Source organism: Hetaerina americana, unplaced genomic scaffold, assembly GCF_022747635.1.
Source record: "Hetaerina americana unplaced genomic scaffold, ioHetAmer1.1.p SCAF_24, whole genome shotgun sequence".
In the NCBI taxonomy this organism is placed as follows: Eukaryota; Metazoa; Arthropoda; class Insecta; order Odonata; family Calopterygidae; genus Hetaerina; species Hetaerina americana.
The window spans coordinates 1,720,086-1,744,268 of NW_027286808.1; the positions used below are offsets into that span (position 1 = coordinate 1,720,086).

The following is a 24,183-nucleotide window of genomic DNA, read 5'->3' on the forward strand; positions in this document are numbered from 1 at the left end:
ATTAAATCACCAGTACATATTTAATTAATGTGGGGGCTAAATTTTAGTTTGGTTTTCATGCCTACGTTAAGTGACATGGGATTGACAATGCCCCTTTAGTCAGAAGATCCAATATTAAGTCTCTGGATGAAAATAAAGCTGATACTAATCATTCACTTTAATTACTTTAATGTTTTCAATTTAAGTACCCAATTCTCCAGTATGCAGCAGGTTATATTACAAACTTATCAGCTAATAGATGATTCTTGTGAGGCTGACACCTCCGTAGTAGGGCATTCTTTTACATCAAATACTGAGATGCTCTTTTTCAGTGAGCCATTAATTCCAATAAAACCCTCACAACAATAAGCCTAAAAAATTAGCCCAGTATATTTATTCTAATTCATACCGCAAATATTTGCTGATTCCCCCACTCCAATGTTTTTTCAGCTAACAGTGGACTATCATGGAATTACATGGGGATAATTAAGCGATATCACGGACTCTTGTCATTTCCTTACGGTATGGAAGGAATAATGCCGCTATTTATTTTTACATTTAATACTATATATTATGTTTTGAATTTGGCTGACAAAACAGAAGATGGTAATACAGAATAAACAGATGAGCAGCGTCATTGAATATAAATGGGTCTGCTACAACCTTAACTTATCCTGTCACTACTTAAACATTCCTCTCATCGTTAAACAAATATGATGTTTTCCGGCTTACCGAATAAAAAGCTTTGGATTATACGATTACATACGCATTATAATTCATCATAAAATGTATTACCCCTGTTATGGATATCCTCCTCTTTATACATCCATGTATGTGCGGGTACATATATATATATATGCGCACCAGTTCCCCTAATTAATGCGCTCGGTGTTGAATCATAGCTTCTCTAGAACCACAATAAGTTTTCATTTTATCGATCCCTCGTACAACAATCTGGGAAGGTGTGACCCAAGTACATCATTTCATCGCATGACCATCAACAAACATTTTTTTGCTTAGCGAAAGGTGAGACCTAAAACAAACTAGAAAAGTACCAAGAAAAATAAGTTTTGCTGAATTGTGCTACATTTGGGATGATAATTTTTGAAATTTTAATTTGCAGAACACTTCCTATCACGATTAACTCGACCAGTTGTGTCGAGTCTATCATTTTGCATACCTGCCCACTATCGTTACTCATCTATTTTTAGTAGCTCATGTCTCCACATTGTGGAGGACAGGAATAATGTCACTAGGTGTGCGAAGTGTACGTGCATAATTGTGTCAAAAATATATCTAAATCTCCATTATCAGCTCTTATTTCGGAGAATTATCTCATTTTCCGAATAATTCTTAAAACAGTAAGGCTCTGCAGCATATGTTTGTTTTCCTCTCATGTGATCATTTGACTGCTGTTCATTATTGTCGTGTATTCATTCTGGAGTTAAGGAAAAATGAAAATGCTATTTAAACGTTTTCTTCGTGGTGTATTACGGAATCGTGGGTGGTAATTTTCATAATGAGATTATTCATGCACAATGTTGTTCCATATTTTTGATTAATACATTACTCTGCCAAGTCAAATTAAGTCATTCCTCGACTTGGTTTTAGTATAATTTTATTTCAAATGAGACAGCAGCCGTATAAGTTCTGAGGTTAATGTGGACGTTACAAGGCGAATGGGAGTGAATGAAAATCTGGAAAAATGGGAGAGACTCGAGTGCATTTACCTCACCATCAGCAACAGATGTATTGTTTCGGTCAAAGTCGTCCTAGTGCTCATCACTTTTCGCACGCTTCACATTCTGATCACCGCAATACCCAGTTATGTGTCCTAATTGATCAGCTGCATTTGTCTTATCTTCACACTGAAGCCAGTCCCCATAAGATTGAGCAGCGAAGTAAACTCGAAAGTAAGTATTTCGAATGTTATTAATGTATTGTTGTTCACCCGTAATTTACCTAATCAGTATGATCTTGATTTGCAAATAAGATCAATGCTGCAATACTTTTAACGTACTTTATAGTTGATTGTTAGAGTTGGTATTAGCATGTAAAATTCAGGCTTTCGTAACCCCTGAACGAGTTACTTTTCTAATCAATCACTACTTATTTGTACTAGTTGTACATCGATTTTTATTGCTCCTTGAGGCTATATGAAACAAACTCTTAACTGAATGTCCTGTGCCCATTTAATTTTAGACTTACTTGTTGTTTTTGCTCTGATTTTGTTTTTGACATCCACGGGTCTTAAGCCATCCATATTCTTGCTGTAATGCTATGGAAAGTAATATCAATTGTTTACAACATTCTGAAACTATGTTTACACACCTGTAAAATACTCTTGGTTAGAATTCTACGGGAAATTTATTTATAAAAACAGGGAATCTATTAAGTAATCTTCACACAAAGCCCACTTTCAATTACCCTGGCGTATGAATTGAATTGTAAAATGTTTTATATATTCATAAAAATGCTGTCATTCAGTTTTTATCATTTCATATTGGAAAGTTGAAAATGCTTTTTATGTACACTCTCGTAAACAACCGTGGAATATTAATTAGTTTTATACAATGAATGCATTTGTTATTAACAAGACTATATAGGTACAAGAAAAATCCCATTATGCTATGATTCTGGGTAGTAAACCTAGTTCTTATCAACCGGTAAATACCGTGATGCTATATGCACTTCCCTTTGCTCTCAAGCTCCAGCTAAGGAGTCATCCTTTTATGGTGGCAGAATGTAATGGTTTTCCTTGTCAAGCCCAAAGTACTTTTTATTTGGGTTCTCTAAAAGTAGTGGTACTAATAGGTTACTGCTTACAAGGTATTTGGTTTTGTTATCCAAAATCTGCGTAGTAGATCTTCATATTAGAGATGCTTATTTGCCTCACTTAACCCTTATTGTTTTAAACTTCACTAGAAATACAATTAACTCATTTCATCACATACTTTACCTGTAAGTTCAACGGGAATAGCTGCAAAAGTCATTGCTTTTGTTTTATATTATTGTTTACCTTTTCATTACTTTCGGGTGACATCAATGGAATAGTTGATCCAGTGAAATATGTAAATGATTGCCTAATAAAAACCTCGTTTTTTGCAGGCCACATCTGGGAATATTTATGTGAGGTGCCTCATGATCGAAAGTTTACTTTTCCCCAGACTGCACAAATCCTTCGCAGGTCAGCATCTGTAGCAACATCTCCTTCAACAAGGACACCTTATCAACAAACTGATAGTTCTTCTCAATCTGCTAATTATTCTTTCAATGGCTTTCGAGCTGCATCTGCTTGGAAAGCCCTTGATCATTATGCTGTTAATCTTCTATCACAGCCATGGAGGAAGGAGTTCAGGGAAATGAAGGTAAACATGACTACCCTTAATTTCTATTTGGAATTTATGTACCTGCTCTATCATTAATGTTATCCATAGGGTGCAGATATTATGAATAAATTAAATTGCTCTTTAGCAATATTATGGAAATTTTAATGAAATTTCTTAGCATTTATGATAAAAATTTAACTTCTTTCTGGGATTGCCATGTTTGAAGACATAAGACTCACCCACATTCACTTGGGCACACAAGAAAAAAGTTTCAAAAGCCTGCACTGCAGCACATCTGCCAACTTGATTTCTGTTTACCTGGAAAATCTCATATTCCTAAATTTGCTAGGGTCGTATTTATCTTGAGTATCGTCGAATTTCAGTTTCTTTCTTCATCATGAATAGTAAACATGTGTCTTCTGCCAAAAAAGAAAACAAGTGTTTTGTAAAGCTGATGTAGTGGATGTTGTCCGATGCATCTGATGAAGAGTGTAAAAAGTTCATGGATGTATTTATAGTTCTTCAGAGGCAAGTTTAACCCACAACAGTGATTTTAATGACAAGATGAATAAAAGTTAACTAGTTCGTTTTTGTAAAAGAGATGACATCTATATCTGATGTATATTAATTAAAAGAGCGAACCATTGCAGTAGTTAATCCCAAGGTTTAAAGTAAATTTATTTTTCATACTAGTTTTTGCAACTCAAAGAAAGAAGCTGTTGCAATACATTTTCGGTATATATATTTCTCTGTGGAACATGAATATACTCCTTATTTGCATATTGATGAAGTATTTTCTTTTTGATGGTGAACAAATCAATCTAAGTGGCATTTACTCGTGAGCAATAGTTATCCCAGTTAATCTTAATGTTTACCTTGGAATAAACATTGAATCCTCTCCTAAATACAATGAAGGAAGGAAGGCCAAAAATGCTCACAGGTACTGGAAAATTTAAATGCCACTTGGCAAGTTGCCTCCAGAGGCCAGCTGCCATATTGAGTAGACTTTTGGCATCTTTACTGCACTGAAAGTATTTCTAAAACTTCTTGATGGTATTTTCCTCTTCCAGGGATAGGGTTTTGGGGGAGGGGATGGGGGGGGGTGGCAGGTAGTAAATTGTCACAACTGTAGTTGGTCCTTCTAAATCATAAATAAATTCACTTGTCTCATTATTGTGTTGATATTTAATTAAATGTAGATGCAAGTGATTTTAATTTTATTGTTATGCGTAATACATGTACCACTTTTTACTAGATGTATAATAAAATCCATGGTCCGGAATATCTCTAGCAGGCATGTATTCTCAACGATTTTGAAAGGTTACTTCCTATATGGATAAAGGAATAGCAATTGCAATGTGACACTATTATTGAGCATATCATTTGTGAGAAGTGGAAAGTGATTTTCGCCGACTTTATTAGAAGATGTCTGTATCATAATCAGCTAAAGAATTATTTAAGGGGAGCTGTGTATGGTTGGAGAAGATTGCGAGGAGAACTGGCCTCCAGTGCATGGTGAAGCAGCAAGCTCTGAGTGAAAGGGAGCAGAGAACTTCAAAGGCAACTTTCAGAAGCTTGTAGATTGAGAGGGTTTCCTGCTCCAACAGGTTTTTAATTGTGACGAGACGGGTCTCTTCTGGAAGAAAATGCCAAAACAAAACTATACTTGTATACTTAACATTAGAAGAGAATATCGCCCGGACACTAGCTAATGAAAGGCCATCTCATGTTGCTTGTTTACCATTCAGGAACTCTACGAGCCTTCAAGAAGTATGAAGTCCAAAACAGCAAGCTATATGTGATGTGGAGGTTGCAGGAAGTTGTTGTATCATACCATGCATATGGGGCATCGCTCTAGTAAGGCAGTGGCTATGTGCACCAGAAATTAATTTAATGATAATTTTGAGGTGCATCTTTACAAAATTTTGAAGCATTGGCAAAAAAAAAATGTCTCTAGACAGCTTTCTAGTAAATAGGTATTAGGTACATATCATAAATGATAAACTATTTAATTTGATTCTTTTTTGCTTTTTAAAATAAGAGTTCTAATTCCTGGTTGTTTCATTCCGTGAAAGAAAAAGAGATGAACATGATCTTAAGCAATGCGAATATAAAAACCTTAAACCATAAACACAGTAATCAACCCTGCGGTCGGTTTATATAAACAATATAAACAATTTTTATTGCTCTGGGAGCAAAGTCCCTTGGAGCAGAATACAGGTTACATTAGGTTTTGAAACCTATGGAGTGAAACTGGTTCTAAATTAGTGAAACAAGGCATAATTTAATATCAGTTGAACGAAACATATAGTACAATACATTCATACAAATACAAAGAACAATAGTTAAATATTTAGCCTGATAGAACAGTAATAAGGTCATTTTGGTAGTAAGGTAGACAGATATTCAAACATTTTCCTGTTGAATTGGTAGGTAGGTGATGGTAGAGTTCACCCAGACCTGAGTTTGAGTCCCAATGGCAATCGGGATTCGAACCCGGGCCCCTCCAGTCAGCAGTCCAACGCTCTACCCCTTGATCTACCGCAACCCACAATGGGTCGGGGTAGTCCAGTGGGTAGAGGAGTTTTTTTAATGTATATATAATTTTCTATAACTTAACCTTCCACGTAATTTTTTTTGGCATGGAACACATCGTATTTTAGATGATATTATATGCGAGTAGTAGTTTCACTTTATGAGAAAGATCACTGAACAAATTATGCTTTATGTACCAGGTTCCATTGTACTTAGATATAAAGTGATTATCTGACTAGGCTTCTACCATGTTGTCAGCTGAACTGAGTGTCATCCATTGAGGATATGCATTAAGTAATGATCAATGAAGAAAATCTTCTTCATAAAAATTCTTATAAAATTTCAAAGCATACCCTCATGGGAATGAATAACCAAAGATTGCTATATCATTAGAAAACTACCAGAGCACTTCTAGAAGAGTATGATGATTGCAATACCAAGGAAACCAACATCAGATAAATACAGATAACTCATGATGTCTTCAGCATTGAAAATACTTACTCAGATAATTGGCTAATAAATAGAAGGCAAGCCTTGCCGAAAAACTCTTCAGGTTCAGGAAAAACTGACGAATAAGAGAGGCAATACTCAGCTCGATATGTATCTGGGAGATCCAATAAAAGAAGCAAAAAAATTGGTTATCCAAGGACTCAAAGTAAATGGCAAAGAAATTAACATGCTCTGGTTTACAGATGACATGACAGTAGTTGCTGAAACACAAGAGGACATTCAAGCAACTCTGAGTGCTTTGGATCAAGTACTTGGGGAATGAGTATCTAAAAGTAGAAAACTAAAATGCTTGTGTTTGGAAGAAGGAGCTAAAGACAGATATCACAATTTGAGGAGTGAAACTAAAGGAAGTAGAATCCATTATCTACCTGGGCAGCAGTAAAACCAGGGATGGAATACGTTCGATTGACATTAAGCGAACAATGGCTCAAGGTTAGAAGACATTCATGAAGAAGAGGTGGAATATTATGTTTAAAGAACTTAAGAGAGAGGAACATAAGACAAATTAAGGACTTGACATGGAGAAGTTGTCAGAGGGTAGGATAATAACACTGGATAGAGAAGAATGTAGAGTGCAGGATCTTAGGATTGAAATACTGATAATAATGAATGAATCAATATGACTGCATTGGAAATTTTACATCTATTGGACAAATTATAATTTTGGGTGTGTTAATAATCTTTGTATGAGGTGCCACAATATCAAAGTCTAAAAATCATTTGCCTTGGCTGGGGTACCAAGATTGAATTTTAGTGTCAATTAGTTATTTTTTCAATTTTAATGTTAATAAAAAATTTTTTAATTTCAATGTACATTAGCAGATGATTCTATTGAAGTTACTGTCCTTACATCTCTCTCGATTTCGCCGAATTTGTTTAAACATTTTATCTTGAATGGATGGTGATATATTCTCTCTGTATTTAATTAAATTGGATCATCCTGTTGAATATTATTAAAAACTTGTCTCTCCAAAAAAAATTACATCAAGGGGTAATAAAGAATTCGAAACAGTTTTCAGCACTGTACAAGTGTCATCAGTCAAAATAGGAATGTTGTCATTTATTATTTGTTTCATATTTTGCTTGCTATTACTTAGTATGCTGCTGTTTTCGTGCATTTGTATCATATTCTTTCATTAACCAGCCACTTCAAAATAAATCTACACATTATATCCAACTTTAATATCTTGGTGGCCATATTCTATATTTTTATTTTTTCTTCCAATAAAAAAACAAAATGTCTGTTTTTTCCTCAATCTTTCTTGTATTCTTAAGTTGTAAATAGTGATAAATTGAGCGCCTTATTATATCAATTGTATTGTGATTCAAGGACTGATTCTGCTTGCTAAAAGTAATATGCATTATGTAATTGTTCACACTTTTATCAAGCCCACGATTTCAAATTAATAATGCCATTTTCTAGGTAAAATCAGAGCTTTAAGATAGAGACAGTCCTGAAATCCTTCATATGCTTATTTAGAACAAAGAGCATGTTTTCGAAGGAAATACTACCTTGATCAAAAAGTTCCCGGAATAACCACCGTGTGGCGCTCCCATCGTTCCGATTTGAGTTCTGTTTTTTTTGTTAAATTGGTACATCTGTTGTTGATATTCCCTTTAAATCTTAGTGTCATAACTTGACATTTGCAAAAGTTACGGTCGGTTTTCGGTATGTCCATCAGTGCTTCCTGCGATTTTTCCATTACTTCCTCTCGGCTGCTAAAACGCGTTCCCCGTAATGGTTTTTTAACTCGATTGAACAGAAAGAAGTCACAGGGAGCCAAATCAGGTGAATTCGGTGGCTGTTGGATGGTATTTGTTGCATTTTTCGTCAAAAAATTACGAATAATGATAGCACTGTGCGACGGTGCGTTATCATGGTGCAAAATCCACGAGTTTTCTGCCCACATTTCTGGTCTCTTTCGGCGAATTGCTTCACGCAAACGTCTCATAACGCCCAAATAATACTCTTTGTTTACTGTCTGGCCTTCTGGCAAAAATTCATGATGCACTACACCGTTGTAATCCATGAAAACCGTCAGCATTGCCTTCTTTTTTGACTGAAAACGACGTGGTTTTTTTGGTCTCGGCTCATTTGGTGAACGCCATTCACTTGCCTGATGTCTGGATTGCGTGTCGTACTCATAAACCCACGTCTCGTCTCCAGTAATGATCCTTTTGATGAATGTGGGATCGGATTCAGCCTCGCAAATCATGTCTTTTGCGACGTCAACACGGTCTCTTTTTTGCATGAAATTGAGGTACTTTGCTGCTACACGACGGAAACCCAAATCATTAACCACAATGTCTTGGGCGGATCCATAGGCAATGTTCAAGTCCTCCGCTATTTCTCTGATGGTTAATTTGCGGTTATTGACCAACATTTCTTTTACTTTATCAATTTTTTCACCGACTTTCGATGTCGATGGTCTGCCACTGCGTTCATCATCTTCGATTGACTCACGACCACTTCTGAACCGCTCGTGCCACTGGTAAACGACCGTTTTTTTTAGAGAATCGTTGCCGAAACACTTTTCCAACATTTCCAACGTCCGTGCGCCACTAAATCCGTTTTTTACGCAAAATTTAATACAAGTTCGTTGTTGCAAATTTAAATCCATTTCTGCAATTGTAAAAAATCGCCAACACACACAGAGATAGATGTACTCTTGGCTACGTAACTTTTGCAAATGTCAAGTTATGACACTAAGATTTAAAGGGAATATCAAAAACAGATGTACCAATTTAACAAAAAAACAGAACTCAAATCGGAACGATGGGAGCGCCACACGGTGGTTATTCCGGGAACTTTTTGATCAAGGTAGTATATATAATTTTGCTGTGAAAAATCGGGTTAGATTTTCTTCATTCTGTTTTTACTCTTTGATACATGACATAACATTCCAAGTTCTTTTACCAGTATAAGCATTGTTGTTGCTAAACCTGAAAATCTTGGAATATCTTAACAATTCATTGACCTGGCAAAATAATGGGAATCAGGAATGCAACAACTTGGCTTAGAAATTCATTAAATATTAATGACAAAATAAAATGACTTTCATGTTTACTCATTTCAGTTGTTCCTCTTTTCAGAAAGAAAAAAGAACTATCTTGTGTTGTTCACACCATTATTTAGTCTACATCACATCTGTTAAAATTTCTAATATCTGTTGTGAAGGAAATGTTATTTCAGCATTGTGATTCATTCGCATGTGCCCTTTTTCTGTTTTTTTGTGAACTGGCCTGCACGTACTATCATAGGAAGGGAATAATATATATTTTGACTTTGAAAATTGTGCAACTTTAATTAAACACATTTGAACAATATGGTCAACTATTTAGTACCCATAGAATATTGAAGAAATGAATTATCCATAAAACAGGATGATTAGGTTTATTCAGATGAAGAGGGAATACCTTATGTAACACTTTTTTATGCAACTTGTGTACGTTAAAATGTTACTTTTTGTGGTGAAAATATATTATTTCCAACATTTCCATTGCTCTGTAGATAGGATGCATGCAATAAATAATGTCTTATTTTGGAAATGCCTAATTTCCTTGAGGGAGAAAGTACAACTCCTTTAGTCACTAGTTAATATGGCCCTCCCCCAGGAACTATAATCAGATCCCATGCCTTTTTAACTCAGGAAGTTAAGTCAAACTTTCATAAAGATGGTGGAACGATTGCTGAGTCAATAATGGTGGTTCTAATTTCTACGTTTTTTTAAATTCATTAAACATTTCTTGTGAATGTTTGTTCCATATGTTTTACCTTTATTCTGCAGCTGTACAGTGGATTTTACAAGTACGAAGTGGAAACTCATTTAATTGGTGCAGAAGTGATGTTTGAATTGATGGGTTACCGGAAGTTGGGCTCAGGTGCCATGTCTCTGGAGGGGCCTATTGATCCGGACAGAGTAGCCAGTGTTTCTCGAGATGCTCTTTTTGCCTACGTGGAATGCCAGGTGAATATGTTATAGAGTAGAATCTTTTGGATTTAAATAATAATTTTTTGATTGTTTATGTTTTAAATTCTGTATGCAAGTATTAGATATTTGTCCAGAGGTTGTAATATCTTTATTGTTATTTGTTAAGTGATTAAGTTGGTTGAAGTAATTTCTAAACATGAAGGTACCATTGTTCTATCTAGCCACGGTAGCTAACCTGAAGCAGTAGCCAAGCTGTTGGTTTTCATAGGCAGAGCTCATCCTGAATTAAACCTGTTTTCATAATTAGGGTAGGAGGGTCAGTTCCTCCCCCTAGTTCTATTCGATTCAATTTGCCATGAAGTTGTAGTAACAAGAAAAATGCACTACCGTGGTTTGTTTAGATGGAGTTATTAAAAGTCTATACTTGGGATTTGAACTATGGGCTCCCTGATCAACATCACTTCACCCACTAGATTATGAGTATACTTTTTTAAATCAATTCATATCAGTTGATGGCACATAATTTATTCAGTGCCAACTTACACATGAACATTACACATTACAGTTTGGCAAAATTTTTTGTTAAAGTGATGCTATGTATTTATTTCCTGTTAAAGCAGCAATTTTTAATGGCCAATTCTGCCTGAATATATGAATGAAGTAGTCAGTATTCAAAAGTAAATCTTTTCATTTTCTTTTCTTAAACATATGATTGATATGATAAAAAAATGAACTTGTTTTTCTTCCTCGATGTAAACATATAAGCAGTGCAAGATTTGTGTCATTCCCTTTCAAAGTTCTCATGGGGGAGCATGAATTATTTAATATTATTTGTCGTCATGGTTATTAGACGACTGCTCTTGAAAGTTCAACTGCATGTGGGCTCTACTGTTGTTTATCACCTTAATCCTTATTTTTTACTGTAGTTTTGTGGTTTTAAGTTATTGTGGGAGCTGATTGGTGGATGACCTATGTTAATGCCCTCTATAGGTAAATTAAATGGTGGGAATTTAAGTAGTAACTTGAAAGTTAACAACGAGGTTTATTAATTACTGATCATGTAGAGTGGTTGATGAATTGTTTAACTATGCATGGTTTGTAGAAAAAGTTTCAGAAAAATAGATTTTTTCAGATATTGCTACAATTCCTCAAAATTCTTCAGATTGTATTGTAATTGGTCTGTAATTATTGTTGTTGTTCTTACTTGCTTTATTTTTATAAATAGGAATTAATTTCAAAGTCTTAAGAAAAGTTCAGAAATTACCTTGGAAGAGGAATTAATTAATTTCAAAAATTGGGGGTTCTTTAATAAAAGGATAGCATTATTTAATTACAGAAATTGGGAATCCATTCTCTCCAGGACTACCATTTGTATGCATTTAATTTACTGCTGTACCTAACTTTTTCCAGACATGAATGTAAGAGAGACTTAACGTGGGAAGTGTTATATTTTAGATAGAGGTCTTTATTTGGGTAAAATAATGGTCTTTATTATAGGAATTAGAGCTATTTGTTTACTGTTAAAATTATTGTTAAATAGCTATGATACATGTGCATTAAGCTAGATTACAGTTACCATTAGTGCCTTGCAATCCAGTGCATGTGGATTTTCCTTTAAGTACCTAGCTTATATTCCCTGATGCTCTCCTTTCTTATTAGCAACATTTTTATAATCCTTACCTCTGCAATTCAGTATCTGAGTCTTTATAGCCTAAATTGTCCTTTGATGTCTCTGTCAGCCCTGGTACAGTTATCTTAGATTATTAAATTATTTATTGGTATTGCTCATGTCTGAGACTGCAAATAAGAAAAATGCCTATCCCCTCCAAAAACTAATTGACTTATAACCTTGTGATTCCAATTGTCTCAAGAAATTCCAGCTGTTCAAATGATGCACACTTGTAATGTAATTCTATCTTGTGCAAAGGCTCTCTCAGCATGGGACCTGGAATTGTAGCTCCTGTTACACTTCCCTTAAAATACCCCTGATTTATAATTTGTGCATTTTATGCAGTAAATTTATTCTTTCAATAATGGAAATAATTTGTGTGATCTTTTGTTGATGCAGCACTAACAAAATTACTATTTCCCTCAGGCATAGGGATTTGACATTTAAAAAGTTTGTATATAGGTATTCAATCATTATAGCATGGTTAGAAAATGAATGTTTTTTAATATGACTCCATTCACTGGAATTAGGATTGATTAACCCTGAAATCAATAAGAACTATGCTTAGCACATGCCTATTAATGTCGCCTGTATATGTTGTCTTTGGAACTCAAAATATTACTAATTCTATCTTTGCAGATTCTTTGTGCCATTTGGGGTATGGTTCCACGAAAATTTTCTTGGTTAGATCTAATAGAATTCCGGGAAAGCCATGTCTCAGGACCTGAAGCTGCTGCTCGAGTACTCACAATGAGGTATTTATCTGCCACGTCTAATAATCCACCAATAATTGCTGCATATTGCGCAGAACGTTCAGAGCATCAAAGGAAAGTTATGGCAGCTCATCAAAATCATCAGTACAACTATAGTACACCTGCTTACCATCAAGTACCTGTCAGCACAAGTTCATGTTCAAACTCCCTAGCAGTAAGTAAAATAGTATAATAACATGTTTTGTTATATACCATTATTATATTCTTTAGTGAGATTTTTCACCAATGTTTACTGTTGATTGCGATGGGCATGAAGGGAAATACCACTTATAATTAAAATTGTTTGCATTTCATTATATGGGGATGCCCTGAATATCAGGGGCACTCCTTTATATATTTTTAAATTTAATTCTTGAAAAGAATGCCATGGTGACTAGTGAATTGAAAAACCTGAAAGCTCGGGAAAGTCCTGGAAATGAAGTCGCTCTTGGGAAAAATCTTTGAAAAATCAGGGAATTTTTTTCAATGACTACCACAAAATTATTTTTTAGGAAAAAATTATTTTTTATTACATGAAAAATAGTTTTTTCTCATTGAAAAACTAAAACTTTACAATTGCAATTTTTAAGAGGAAGTGCTCCTCAGCTGTGGCCCTCTACTGAGAGATATTGCATTGAAATTATGCAAATTGAAACAGTGCTTCATATGATGCATGAAAATAAGGTTCTAAATATTTTTATAAATTTTTTATTTTATTTTTTGTGTTATCTATAAATTTGTGATTTCTATCATTAAATGTTTCATTTTGTTATTCTGTCATCCAGTTGTCAATATGTTATTTTCTTGTGTTTGTGAGTGATTTTCAGGCGCTCTATTGATCAATGAGAAAGATACAATTTTAATGTGACTGAAATAATACTGCCCTCACCACTGTTGATAATGTTGTTGTTATTATTGAGGTATACCATGTTAGTAAAACAGTAAATCAGTATTTAAAGAATATTGGTTTCAGTTTCCAGAATTACATGCTCCTATAAGGAGGAGTCTACTGTAAATAACTTCATCACTAAAGAATTTCTGATCAGGATAGTGTATGTATTTGACATTATTCATGTACACTTCAGACACATAGCAGCATATAATGGTATGTGCTGAGGATCATTTTCTGACCATTCTTCTTTGAGCCATTCCTTGTCATTCCTGATATATGCAGTTAATAATTATACTAGTTGATTTCAGTTATCTATGATTTTTTGGCATCCACATCTAGAGTCATATTTTGGGGACTAATTTTCTCCTTGTCTACTTTTGTGTTGCCCTCCCTCTGTAATCCTTATAGTGCCACACTTCTCACCAAAATATTCATTCACTGCTTCTTTATTTATAGCAGCGTCATCTTTAAGCATAGCAGTTACACCCTAACCCAATGGCTGGTTGTAAACTCTTATTGCTAAATATTTTTGAGTAATTTTTGTAATTACCTAAATGTTTTCAGGTGTCACTTTGTAGTAAATTATTTCATATATTCAAGTCCACAGAACTTTTTATATCCTTGGCACCCACCCAGTTGAGTGGCCCTCATGAACTGTAAAATTCAGTTTGTTGGTACCTTACCTTACAAGGCTGTGCTTACCCAAAGGATAAAATGTTCTTTTCCTACAATCCCCATACCCTGGGAAAAATTCTTTTATACTCTACATAGTTTTCATTACCCAAAGACAAGTTAATCCTTTTAACCAGAATGGTATGTATGGAATGAATTGTAGCACCACTTCCAATGCAGAGGTCTAACTGATATCAGTGCTAACTTTTCAAAAACAGAAGTGCCAAAAGTGCTTCATATCTACAAGAAGGTGCAGTGGTGGATTTACTTTAACAGTGGGGATAGGGATGGTGGGTAACGAACATACTGGCTTCACACACAGAGGGCCTGGGTACGAATCCTGGAGACAGTTGATCTTTTTCAGGGGTATCCTGATCCCTACTAGAGGTGCTTTGCAGAGAGCACTTTGAGTGAGTATGCCATCGGTCGGATGGTATGTTAAGCTGCAGACCACTTGGCATCTTTCGATAAGAGTAGGGTCATGCCACACTAGGTTTCTCTCCACTCTTCCTCCTCTCTCATCAATCCCTAATGACACAAATGACCTCAGCTATCAGTTTCCACTCCTAAATCTAATACTACTTCCTTGAACCGTTATTTCTAGCAGCAGCTAAATCTAATGTGAACCTTCTCTAATGTGACTTTTTCTTTCACATTCACCTCTGTCGTCTTTACCTTTCCACCCTCCCATGCATACTTTGTGAGTCAGTGCCACCTCAAATTCTCCATAGTGCCCTCGCTCACACTTATCCATCAATTTTACACCCTTACTCATCTCGACCTTATCTAATTTCTTCCAGCCAAACTTGACCAATGTGAGTTTTAAAATCCATACTTTCCTCCCTCTCCACCCCTCCCTCTGATATTCCCTCCATCATGCACCTATGAGTACATGGGCTCCACAGTCTAAACTCTAGTCACCTTGAAAATAACTTTTGAAGCCGAGGTCAGAAATAAACTTTCTAGACTTAACTAAGCATGATTTATTCACCGCTCTTGTGGTTAGAGTAAATAGGGTACAAGAACTCCGAAGCCCTTAAAAACAAACTGCCTTGGCAGTAAAAGTATTTTTCATTGCCAAAGGATGTGTGTACTCCTATAACTACTACTTATTCTAGAATTTGTGTACTAAAAATGGAATCACACTTTTGTCCAGGATATGTTATTTCAACCTTCATAATAACTTTTCAGAATTTATGAAACCACAGCCAAGTAATAATAGTATTAGTGTGGTATTGTTTCCCTGTGCTTTGCAAATTAGTATACTGTTTATCAGTGGGAATATTAAAAATATGGAGCTGAAAATGTTTTGTGATGTTTCTGTGATTGTTAATTTAATTTTCATAGTTGTAATTTTATATTCCCCTGAATTGATGTGAAAATAAAATATTCTTCTTTTTTTCAGATGCCTTCAAGAAAATTGTCACAAACAGGATCTGCATATGGATGGCCATTGCAGGGACCTGCAATGCCTAATCCAAAACAAAAAGGGCTTCCTGCAATGGGTTCTGCTCTTGGGTCTGATGACTTTTACCCTAATGGCTATGCTGTGCACCCTGGACATCTGTTACAGCAGCAATGCAATACTTTGGCTCCCTCTCACAGGTTTTCTGCAGCCCATGACTGTGGCCAATCAGGTTTAGTTTATCCATGCACAGACCATTATCATTGTGCTACCCATGCAAATGGCTACCATGCCCATGTATTGGACACCACAAATCCGCCTGCTGTGGCTGTTCCAACTGCTCAGTTAGTTGAAGTTGATGGTGCTAGAGCTCTCCCATATTGCCCACAGTCGGCCCCCAACTACTTTTCACAGCTTCAAAGCCATCCAGCTGTATCTGTGCCTGTTTCTCCATGTCAGGCAAATGTGGCCTTTGGTATTGATTCGCAGAGTGGTTACTCTCAGCAGTCACATATGACTATCCCTCACTCTTTGTCCTACACCACTGTGCTTATGGCTAATGCCACTCTTGATTCAGCAATCAGAAGAAGAGGCAATGCTGCTGAAGAAGCAAGGGATCGTCAAAGGGCTAGTTTCCATACACGGAGAGATGAAACAGATGGAATAGCTGGTGATAGAATGACTGCCACCATGGGTAGGGGGTACAATAAGCCAAAAATGAGCTATGTTTCAGATAATACTGCTCCAGTAGATGGTGAAACTCTTGGCAGTTGGAGTTATGTATTTCGAGACTTAGAAACACAAGGTTACACTAAAGACCTTGGTGATAGGGAGGATGTCTTGAATCCTAGATACAGGGAAGGTAACAAGTTGTTGTCTGAGGAAGAAGTTGCTAGAAATGTTGAAATGGAAATGAAAAATGTGATGTCAGAGAGAAGCACAGCTGTCCCACTGGCGGATCCTGTTGTAGATAAAATGGGAAAAACCCTGCAAAAGTTGAGATTAGATCCTAAGAAAGTAAGTGGTTCTGAAGAGGAGAAGAGAAGAGTATCAAAATCACAAGCTGCAAGTCATGTTCCTGATGAGAAGCCTGTAAGCATCGCAAAGGAATTGGCAGGAAGTGAGGCTATGAGGGGGATTAGTGTGGATAGAAGCTCTGACAAATTGGGTGCCAGTTCATCCAATTCCATAAGAAACCATGAAACAGATCGAGGTTCCGTTGGAAGTGGCAGGGTTGTCCAGCCTAGTGAAGAGGAGAAATATGAGGACTGGGAATGCATTTACTGCACCTTCAGGAATGTTTCCGGTGGTGTTAAACGTGATGTGTGCGAGATCTGTGGGAAGTCAAGGAGGAGGGGAGCAGAGGAGAGGCCCCTAGCAAGTGGTGGCAGAGAATGTCCTAAATGCACCTTGGTCAACGTGAAGGAGGCCTCAGCATGTGAGGCATGTGGAGCATCTCTGGCACACTCACCTACTTACATCTGATAACCTGCCTCAGTAATGCGACCTCTCCCTTGTGATATGCTAGGTATGGAATGTTTCAATGTAAAGCCAAATAGTCCACTTATGTTGGCTTTAAACCTATTTTCCATCTTATTTTTGCTAACGAAAATTGAGAAAGTATTGGGAAAGTTTGAAATAGTGTTAAAATTTTCTCAATTTTCATATTTAAAAATGATTAATATTTATTGATATATAGATATTTTCATAATTCTGCTAATAGGCATGCCTTACTGCAGTGAATCCATGGTTTGTTCATTTTCATAATCTTGAATGTGGCATTGGATTTGGAGGCACAAAAATTTATTATGATATCAAGCTGGCTGTTGAAATAAGATTGTCTTTTTGTAGAAATTAGGAAGTATTAATTTTGTTTTGACAAAATGAAGAGTGACATTAAATCTCAACTGCAGCTTTGCTGTCCATATGCAGTATTTTTTCATTTGTGAAAATCTTCTTTATTGACATTTGTGGACTTCTGTTTAGCAGTTTAATATGTTCATTATTACATTTATGTATCTTTACAGATAAACTGAAATAACATTATACATAATGGAAAAATTGTAAACAATTCATACACTCTTGTGCATAATTATTCTTATTTCTATGAGCAAAGTTTGAAAACTTATTCATTATTTCCTAAACCATGCAAAAGTTATTGCATAAAAGCTTATGGAAGCGTTTGCCAAAGATGTGAACTTCTAAAGTTAATATCGTAATTGTAACCAGTTTTTCCGAGGAAATTTAATTAATTTAATAGATAGGTACGCACATTCATCCATATGGTCGAACTCCACATTGTTCATAGTTCAGGTACTAAGCAGTTAATAATTTTTAAGGCTTTCATGTGGAATTACTTGACAGTTTTTCTCAATACCCACAATGGGAATTCATAATTCTACTGCAGATGTATAGAATAACTCATATTTTTTTGTTGTTAAGGTGGTGTTGTTTTATCAGTAATTTTTTAATGCTTAACTTTGAACCTTATTATTATCCTTTTTTTAATTACTTGTTTCCTGTGCAATTTCCATGAAATGTATGAATGCCTGTTGCATAAAAGATATTAGAAACTTCTGGTATGAGAAAATCTATCTCTCCTACATGCAGGAGAACACACAGTGCCAGGGTTAGGTATCCCATTTTGAATATACATCCATTCAATTATACATATCTACCAGCTATTCTTTCATCTCATACTTTTCAGTAGTTAATGAATCTTCCTGATTATTGTGTGTTCATTTGAAACATTTGTTGTCAATCTAAATGGAAGGTTTTGAAATTTGTTTGGAAGATGTTATGGTCCACATTTTATCATTAGCAGCCACTTCATAATCAACATCTTAACGGATAACCTTTGCCATCTGTGCATATTCCTTGTTGGTCTACCCTTAGCATTCAAACCTCTGGAAAGAAATTTAATTCAACTACCCACTCCAAATTCAAATCATCCTTAATCTAAATGCGTCAATAAAGTATGTTTAGCATAAAGTGCTTAGGTAGTAAGCAATGTAAATCATTTTTCTTGTTTTGAAGCAATCATTCATGAATTTATGCAGTTATGCTGGTATCATTTGTGTGAAGCCTGTTTTGAAACCTTGAGGTTTAAAAGTGTGTATCCATGCCGTCTAAACCTGGTCATGAGATGATGGTTTTGAAGTGACTGGTTATAAGTGGAAATTAAGCCATGAAAGTTACCTAGGTATTAATTGAAGTTTAAATTTCTTCTGTTGTTTGTTCAACCAACCCATATCCCTTTATAATTTAAAGCAGTTGAAATATTTTGGAAGTGTATGAGTATTTGTCTAAATGAATTATTTACAGGTGTTGATTTAAAGTACTGTTTCCATAAAATGTCTATGTTTTTCCTTTTTTATTGTTAGTTTTTGTGTGTGGTATTCATTGATGGCTGTTCATGAGAGTAGTCAATTACAATCATGGCAGCCTTAACTTCTAGTCCAGTTTCACCAAAAACCTGAACGAAGGATAAATGGTGTTATAATTTTCTGCAAAAGTTGTCGTACAGTTTATTATATGCAGTGAATACAAAATTGAAGTTGTATGTATACTCATTTTGAAAAGTATTAAATGTAAATGAAATTTGTTAGTTGTATGTAGTAAAAAATTCTACTATATTCTATTATAGCATTCAATGACTTTAAATGATGCTGTTAAGAGATAAAAATAGTTTTTTCCTGGATATGAAGCAATATAAAAAAACAAGCTAAGAACATTATTCTTAAAGAAATAATGTTATATTTCACTATGAAAAATGTTTGGTCATTGTTTTATACAGATTCTTGTTATAACTTACTTTCATACTGTACAAAAGAATGGAAATCAATATCTTTATTGATTTCTCCTTGTAAATAAAATTGTTTCTGCTTTTTTATGATTCGGTGTTTGCTGAAGAATTTTTTTGATGTGATACTTTAGTTCTTTTTTTTGATTATGATGCCAAACATACAGCTTAATCTTCCCTTACATCAATATAAGGCATTATAGCTTTCATAGAAGTGGTTTTCCTGCCATAACTTGCACCAAGTAAAGCAGTTTCGTTTAATTCTTTCTCTGCCATTGATGATCAGTGTTGTCAAGGTTATAGGTCAGCCTTTGCAAATGAGTACATCTCATCATCTCTGCTGTTCATATGTATTTATGCAGGGGGTAATTGCAGAAGTACATAAGAGAGTGAGAGGCTATCATAATATACATCTACCAAGATTGCTGAACAACTATGGCTATTTCATTTATTACAACCATAGTGCATGGCATTAATACATTTACATCAATGCGATATAAAATTTAAGATTAAGCTCTTTCATGTAAGAAAATTTTTTTGTCTAACCCCAATGATATCTTACCAGTGAAATTTTAACCACAGTGAAAGGGCTAAAATACTTCATTACTATTGGAAATTACCTTCAGATACCATATTTAGCTAAAATGGCATTGACTATAATTTTCATATAGAATCCATATTCATTAGTGGGTTAATTTGTTGTTCCACTTCATTTTTTTATACACGTCTTCATGTGTCCTTGTAATTTTAGTCATGTGTTTAAGAAAGTTATCAGTTGTCTTCAATCTTTTGAGGGAAGCTTTGAGGATAGGTCAAGTATTTTGTTTTGAATTTGAATTGTTTATACTAATTTATTCTCTGCTATTTACCATGTAAGAGTTTAGAAAAAGCTAATAACTAATAAAAAGAGAACATTTAAGTAACCCAAAAAATGTATAGTTTATCAGTGGTTAAAGCAAATTTGATTCTACCTGTACTTTTAATGCAAAATAGAATGCTTGAATCCTATGAATTCCTCTTATAAATATTTAGACTGAAATTTTGCATTGATTAATTATATATGATTTTTAATTTCATGCAATATATGCTGTTTCACTGATTTTCATTCCATATATATACTAACTAACATTATTCTATACCTTGAATGATTTTCAATTTTCAAAATTTTATTTTAATATTGTGGAACCTTGTTAGCTTCAACAGTACAAACATATTTTCTCAATTGCTCTTTCATGTGCTCTCATTTCATTATCAATTCATTTTTTATAATACTACGTACCCTGTCTGAAACTAGGTCTGGCTATATAATTATAATAATGCATTTATTTATTTGTCAGGAGATTTGGTATGTACATTTATTCACATTTACACTAATATAGGACACATCATTATAGTTGCAGAATGCACCAATGTTGAATTACTTATAACTTTGTTTCGTTTTGCCGGTTAAGACCACAATATTCTGTTTAAGGTTAGTAATCAGAATTTATCTTCATTATAAAATATTTCTTTCACTGTGGCAGTGTTTTCATTTAAAACTTATTTATTTTTGATCCTGATGCCATTGTAATTTTTACCTAAAATGAAGACGGTCATTATGAAGTAACCTTGCCAGAAAAAAATGTAATACAATCTTGGTAGTATAGAATGCAATAACTTTTCAAACTTGAGTTACAGGGGCTATATTTTTTGTTCATTATAATTAAACTTTTTGCATTTCTATTGTCTGAGTTATTCATGGCTTTGACTGGTGATGCGAGACAGAATAAAAAAAAGTCTAAATTTAGTTGAGCATTCTACTTCCTACAGTAGAGTCCCAAGATTAAAATCTGGATGATACCTAATAATAAAGTTACTTAAAACCTGGTCTTTAAAATTTTTGGATACACCTGGGAAACCATTGGTGGTGTAGGGACGGGAGCTTTTCCCCAATTTTTGAAATTGAACTGTGTCATATTCCCTGGATGATTATGATGTGAGCTCTATATTCAACTACCCAAGTTCATGACTATAGGTAAATCCTTCAGGAATGATCAAAAGTGCATCTGTATCCAATGAATCTTTGTCTGCTGTCTGCATTCTTCAGACATTTATTTTCTGCAGTAGAAGATAATGGGCCGAGATAATGAAAATTGTAATCATTCTCATGGTGATCGCTACAAAATTCAATTAGGTAACTTAAAATTTAGTCTGTGATATAATGGTGTATTTTTACCCATACAAACTTGAGAATTATTGTTAAGTTGCTTTTTAGATAAAATTAAATTATACAGGTATACCTGTATTCCCCATACTACAGTTCATTCTCATGACCTGTGATGTCAACTATGCTAATTTTCTGTGCTCATAATGATACATATGTTATCTTTTGATACTTGTGTTAATGGGATTTCGGTTCATTGGTGAGAATGAAGGAGTGACTTAATCATAATTAAAATTAACTGTATTGGGTTAACCCTTCAGAGTGTGTTTATATGAATGGTGACAGTATGAAGCTTTACTCATGGTAACATTTGCTGTTCTAACAAGTTTCCACTGATTACATAAATTTGGCCATGGTTGTAAATTGGCCTGCTTTTGAGAAAATTTTGTTTGCAACAGTTTATTATTAATACCAATAAGTTTATCTTGCAAAGCCTTTCATCTTTCCCAAAATGGCTGTTGTCTGAATAATATTTTATTTGCATATTGATTTTGCCTTATATTTGCACTAATTATCTTCTGAGCATGTATTGAAGTATGTTCTTATTGTTTAGAATTTGGAGCAACACCCTCTATTTTATATTCTTATACTATATATTCTGTTTAAAATGTATTCTGAGCTACCCCCTTTTATCTCTATAATGATCTTAGAAATTGATATCCCATTAACAAACTTGTTAGTTTGCAGAATAGCTATTTCATTTTTACCAGGTTTCAAATACTGATGATGAAAAATAGGCATTTTGAAGTTAATGACTGCAGTCTTTACAGCATTTTAAGTTAAACTAAACTCCTGTTAAATTTAATTTTTGTAAAAAATAATATTGACTCGTAATGAAAAATCTAAGCATGGCAGATGTGATTAGTTAGTGATCTGAATCTTATCAGCCGAAGATTTCCCCAATTTTATAATGTAATCAACTATGATATATTTGAATTAATAACCTGTGATGTGTATTTTAAATTGGAAAATTTATAAATTAGCTTTTAAGGTATTTCTACTGCTATGGCTAGAACAGGTGTTCTTTCCAAATTCATTTCAAATTTCCATTATTTCTGCTATATAGAGTCCTAAGGAATAATAATTCTGCTATGGCATGTATGAGCAGCTTACCTTTAACCCATTTGAGTTGCAAATCACAATTTCCTTTTTTTGTCTGCATGCTAACCATTAACTATTTCTTCATTTTGGATTTTGATAAAGTAAATCCTCGCATATACTTCTCATTTCCCATAAAATGGCGATCCTTTCATTCGTTAATTTCAATTGTGAAGTATAGCCATCTCATAGTATTGAAACTAATTACAGCCCTCTAACTGGAATGGATTAGTATGTAATGTTTGACTGTTTATCTATCCTTCATTTGACCTACCTACATTTTTAGTCTAATGTGGATTTCCTCTGCTTGCAGTCAGTTTGGTAGTTATCAGAACCTGGTTGTATTATAATAATTTTGAAGATGTTATAAACATCTCATTATTTTGTATGTTAACCTAAGTTCATTCCTTGTGGCTAACTATAGAAAATAAGTGAAATTCCAGTAATTATTCTAAGGTGCTATTAGGAAATGACAAAGAGGCGAGCTCTTGGTGCTTGATGGTGTTTTAGAGTGATCCATGTATTGTATGTATTCAGCTGCTTTCAAGCTAGTATTTTTCACGTAATAGCGTTTATGTCATGGTTTTGGTGAGTTTAGTTGCTGTCCATGGTTGCGAGTCATAAATGCTGTTGTGACAAGCACTGCAGTTTTTACCGGACATTACTCCATTTTTCTCTAGTAATGGATTATGGAGGAACAATATTTTGAACCAGGAGTATAAGCAAAGCAGAAAAGCTAATGGGAAAATGTATTTTCACCAGAATTTTGAAATATGGTAGTCTCCCAACACACTTTATGATGAGGTATGACTTCTTTATATTTGAATGAAAATGTCAGGTAACCATCTTATACAGGATTTAACTGTTAATATCTTTATTGTAAATATATTTGTGGCTAGAGGCTTTAAGCATTTATTGCATGATAATCTCCAATGTTCACCAGGCACTTTCCTTGAATTAATATGTACAGTGGCATAGGTCTGCTAGAATTTAACTGGTTTGAGTGTATTAGCTGTTGCCCCCGGAATTACTTCTTTTTTGTAAGTTTCCTTTCGTTATGTTTTCAATGCAAATGAAACTGTTTGTCACACGTCAGTATGTTGGGTACTGATATAGAAAGAAATAAGATTCAATATTGTAAGCCCATGGCTGGTAGTTATTTAAAATGAAAAGTGTACATATTCATTAAGATACTATACCAACAACATGTTAGTTCAACATATTAATGCTGACAATTTCTAATCTTGTAGTTGTGAAATTTGAAATAAGATCTAGCCCTGGAATGTTATCTGTTCTCTTGCTTCTCATCCTGCAGCTACAGGAAGAAATTGAATTGGGATTTCATTTTTAATGTTACAGTAGCTTCATGTCACAACATTTGTCAGAAGCCATGCTTCATGGTAAT

General features: G+C 34.5%; 1 protein-coding gene across 1 annotated transcript; it reads left to right on the forward strand.

Moving 5' to 3' along the window:
• Positions 1–1,225: 1,225 nt before the first annotated feature.
• Positions 1,226–19,567, forward strand: tamo (PUB and ZnF_RBZ domain-containing protein tamozhennic). Its single transcript, XM_071586653.1, has 5 exons — positions 1,226–1,892; positions 3,088–3,347; positions 10,142–10,321; positions 12,594–12,881; positions 15,676–19,567. Exons 1-5 carry the CDS (start codon positions 1,685–1,687, stop codon positions 17,158–17,160), a joined length of 2,421 nt encoding a protein of 806 aa, XP_071442754.1. The 5' UTR covers positions 1,226–1,684; the 3' UTR covers positions 17,161–19,567.
• The last annotated feature ends 4,616 nt before the right edge of the window (positions 19,568–24,183 follow it).

Coding starts and splice junctions, on each gene's coding strand:
- tamo (XM_071586653.1), top strand. CDS start 1,685: ATGGGAGAGACTCGAGTGCATTTACCTCACCATCAGCAACAGATGTAT. Junction 1,893..3,087: donor GCAGCGAAGTAAACTCGAAA/GTAAGTATTTCG, acceptor CGTTTTTTGCAG/GCCACATCTGGGAATATTTA. Junction 10,322..12,593: donor TTGCCTACGTGGAATGCCAG/GTGAATATGTTA, acceptor CTATCTTTGCAG/ATTCTTTGTGCCATTTGGGG.